Consider the following 3729-nt stretch of genomic DNA (forward strand, 5'->3'; position numbering starts at 1 on the left):
GTATAACCTGCCCATGGGTAAGTACAACCTACACATGGGTAAGTTACTTATAAAGTTCAAAAATGATGAGGACGCATTGTAAAACCCTAAATGCTAAACCCTAAAGCTTAATTTCTAATCCGATGGGGAAGCTACTTTCTAAAAACCCTAAAAAATCTAAACCTTAAATGCTAAACCCTAAAAACCTAAAACGGATGAGGGTTCCCGCTATAGGGTTTAGGGTTTGAAGCCCGAGGGGCTAACCCTACAACTTCAAACCCTAAAGCTTAATTGCTAATCCGAGAGGGACGCTACATTCTAAAAACCCTGGAAAATCTAAACCCTAAATTTTAAACCCTAAAAACCTAAAAAGGATGAGGGTTCACACTCTAGGGTTTAGGGTTTGAAGCCCGAGGGTTACGGCTAACCCTCGACCTTCAAACCCTAAACCCAAGAGCGGGATGTATTAGGGGTAATTACAACTTGCTCATGGGTAAGTACAACTTACACATGTGTAAGATGAACGTGATGGAAAAAAAAAAGAAATTTAAAAAGTCGTCAAAAGTATATCGAATCGCATCTCTAATGAAAGAGGATGAAATTCTAAGACTACCCTTGCTTTTCTTTTCGTCTAACGATTTACGGTTTGTGAGATAAAAAATTTTTAGTGAATTAGATAGAATTCTATTAAAGTAAGAGAGAGGAAAAAAAAGGAGCTGGCGAAAATACCCCTCTAGTGTTGAAAGGAGTTTTTTTATTTTTAATCTTGTCCATCCATTTTCTTTGATCCAAGGGTGTATAAGAGTTCTTGAGTTTTTTTTTAGTAGTTCTCAAATAACCCCTCCTCTATATATATATATATATATACACACCATATAAGTCTATACATATATATATAAGGTGAATAAATTTCTAAGTGCAACTATATCTAACATAATATATAATTGATTGATTAATTTTACATTGATTGATGCATGAAAACCGAATGATCGATCTTATCGAAAAGATTATCAACTTGCACAAAACTGAAAGTACTGGATGCTTAGTACGTACGTTATACGTATTCAATATAAACGCATATTCATGATTTTCTTTCATTCTGAAGCCAATTAGAAAAGGCTTCGAGGGTGTTCATGTCTGCTCGATAATGTTTCTGAGTGAACTCTAGGAAAGTCGACCATGTAAAATCTGGATATATTCTCGTGTTATTGGCGTCCTTTAGTAATGCATTCGGTGGGCAGACGATTTTGTCCATTCTAGGAGATAGAAAAAACGCAAGAGATTTTCTTGGCGTATGGCTGTTGACAACCGCTCTATGTAAGCAACTCTTATACAATCCATTTGATAATGCCTGTGATCGAAAAAGAAAAAAAAACAATGATATCAATATTGATATACTTAAATAATGTACATATATATTAATGAAATCACGTCTAAAACATAGCAGTTCATATAACTTTCATCAAGTAGTATATAACAATTTTAATGAGACAGAGGGAGTATCATGACTTTATTACCATGAATGTATCTCCAATATTGATGACTAGAGCGTCCGAAGATGGAGGTATGGAGTACCATTTTTCGTCGACAAAAACTTCAAGCCCCCCAACATTATCTTGATGAAGAATGGTTAGAGATGTTGGATCACAATGAGGACCGGTACCAAGTGTTTGATCGGGTTGTTTGCATGGCGGGTAGTAATTTAATCTCATTATCGAATCATTTTCTTCATAGAAATCCCTAAAATGTGATTCACCAATTCCTAGGCTCATTCCTAGTAGCTCCATGATACGAAGAGAGAGTTTGTTCATAGCTTCACAATATTCTTGGAAAATTTTCCTAAACAAGATTGTAAAGATGAGATTTCAGTGTGCAAGAATGTAGTTAGTGACTGCTGGTTTTCTTGTTTCAGTAGGTAGCATAGTACATCTAGCTAATACAAGAAAACCAGCAGTCGAGGTATAGAAATAAAATAAGACGTACAGAAATAAGATAAGTTAAGAAGTTAGATGTATGTTTTTTATTTTTATTTACCCGAAATGGCTATAATCTTCTCCCATCACATTCAAGAAGTAGTCTTGAACTAAGTTTGAACATTGTGGATCTGTCGAATACCTTAATGAAAGTGTCTCTTTCCATGGAAGTTTGGATGAGAATCTATTAGTGAAACTACTAGCATATCCACAAGACTCGCCGACTTTTCTTTGTGCCCTTTGCTTCTCCAAAAGTGACATTCCAAAGAATTGATCCATGATCTTGTGGGCTTCATTTATCAATTTTGAATCAATACCATGGTTAACTACTTGAAAAAACCCATGCTTTCGACAAGCTAAGTCAACGAGCCGGGTTGTAATGGACATTGAATGTGGTTCACCTAAGAGGAATCCCTTAAGGTCAATTGGAGGAACATGAAGTTGCGGCGTTGGTGGTTCCTGACACGGCTTTTCGTCCTCTGGCCACACGAATTGTTGGGGAATGTTGGTTTTGTTTTGAAGAGAGTATGCATCAAAGATTAAAGGGTTGTTTTGCCTAAATTTTGTTTCTTTTTTAGGCGAAAGTGATGGTGAAGGAAGAAGAGAAAGAGGCATCGGTAGAGGCTCTTCTTTTTTTTTTTTTTTTTTGTGAATTGTGAATATATTAAAATTAAGTTTCGATAAAAAGAAGGCTTAATATGAGCTTGTAAGGTTTCATTATCACTTCACTCTATATAATATAGACATGTTTGTATGCATACGTGTGGGAAAGAGATGTTAAGAAAGAGAATGAAAGAAGAAGTAGTATTTCAAGCACATTAATTTGAGGGAAGAGGAAAAGCCAAAGACCGTCTGTTGAATTGTATATACGACAAAGGTAGGAATGTATATAGACTGTAGACTATATATTATTGGGTCATATTCACTAAAGTTAGTCCTGAGTATCAATCCTGACCGTTCATTTATTTTATCAAAATATCATATTCACTTGTATTCATTCAATATATTAATTTTTATTTTTTTTTTATAAAAGTGCTCGTATCATTAGAGTGGTCAATTTTTTTCTGTATTTTGCATTTCTGGTTGGCTTTAAAGTTTACACATTTGCTTAAATGATTCATGACGTAAATCATCATGAAAACTCTCATAAAAAAAAATAATAATAATACTAATAAACAATGTAAGAATAAATTTGACTCATATATTTCTTTTATTATTAAAACTAGATTATTTTTTTTTCATAATACACGAAATAAAAATATTAAGATTTTCAAATAATTAATATAATTAATAGTTGTAGAGAGGACATGTTCAACTATGATAATGTTATTATTATAAATATTTTATAGATAGCTAGTAAGATATGAATGATACTATTTTTATATAATGATCGTACAAAGATATATATATATATATATAGATACTAAGTACTGAAAAATGATGAATTATCATTTGAAAATGGTTGATACCTTTACATTTTTACACCTTTATAAAAATTCTTGCTCCCTTCCCTTAATGAAAGTTACAAAGTTAGTTTGGAAATGATACAAATATCATGAACTAATTTACACCATAAACACTTATTTTACAAATTTACATTTTAAGCTCTTATCTCTAAAAATATATTCATTATCACATTTATATTAATTACATATACATCAACCTATACCACTTAACACCGCCAACATCACCACCACCACCAGATCGCAATCATTGTCACATTACGTGGGTACCATGCTAATTATATATGGTTTATGATATGTTTGTAATGTCTTTG

At 32.8% G+C, this 3729-nt stretch overlaps 1 protein-coding gene across 1 annotated transcript; it reads right to left on the minus strand.

Annotated features, from left to right (window-relative positions):
* Positions 1–1060: 1060 nt before the first annotated feature.
* On the minus strand, positions 1061–2567 carry LOC122597921 (gibberellin 20 oxidase 1-D-like). Its single transcript, XM_043770511.1, has 3 exons — positions 2014–2567; positions 1497–1818; positions 1061–1330 (listed from the first exon to the last, which is right to left on the minus strand). Exons 1-3 carry the CDS (start codon positions 2565–2567, stop codon positions 1061–1063), a joined length of 1146 nt encoding a protein of 381 aa, XP_043626446.1.
* Positions 2568–3729: the final 1162 nt, after the last annotated feature.

The sequence above is a fragment of the Erigeron canadensis genome, chromosome 4, assembly GCF_010389155.1.
Source record: "Erigeron canadensis isolate Cc75 chromosome 4, C_canadensis_v1, whole genome shotgun sequence".
Taxonomy (NCBI): domain Eukaryota; kingdom Viridiplantae; phylum Streptophyta; class Magnoliopsida; order Asterales; family Asteraceae; genus Erigeron; species Erigeron canadensis.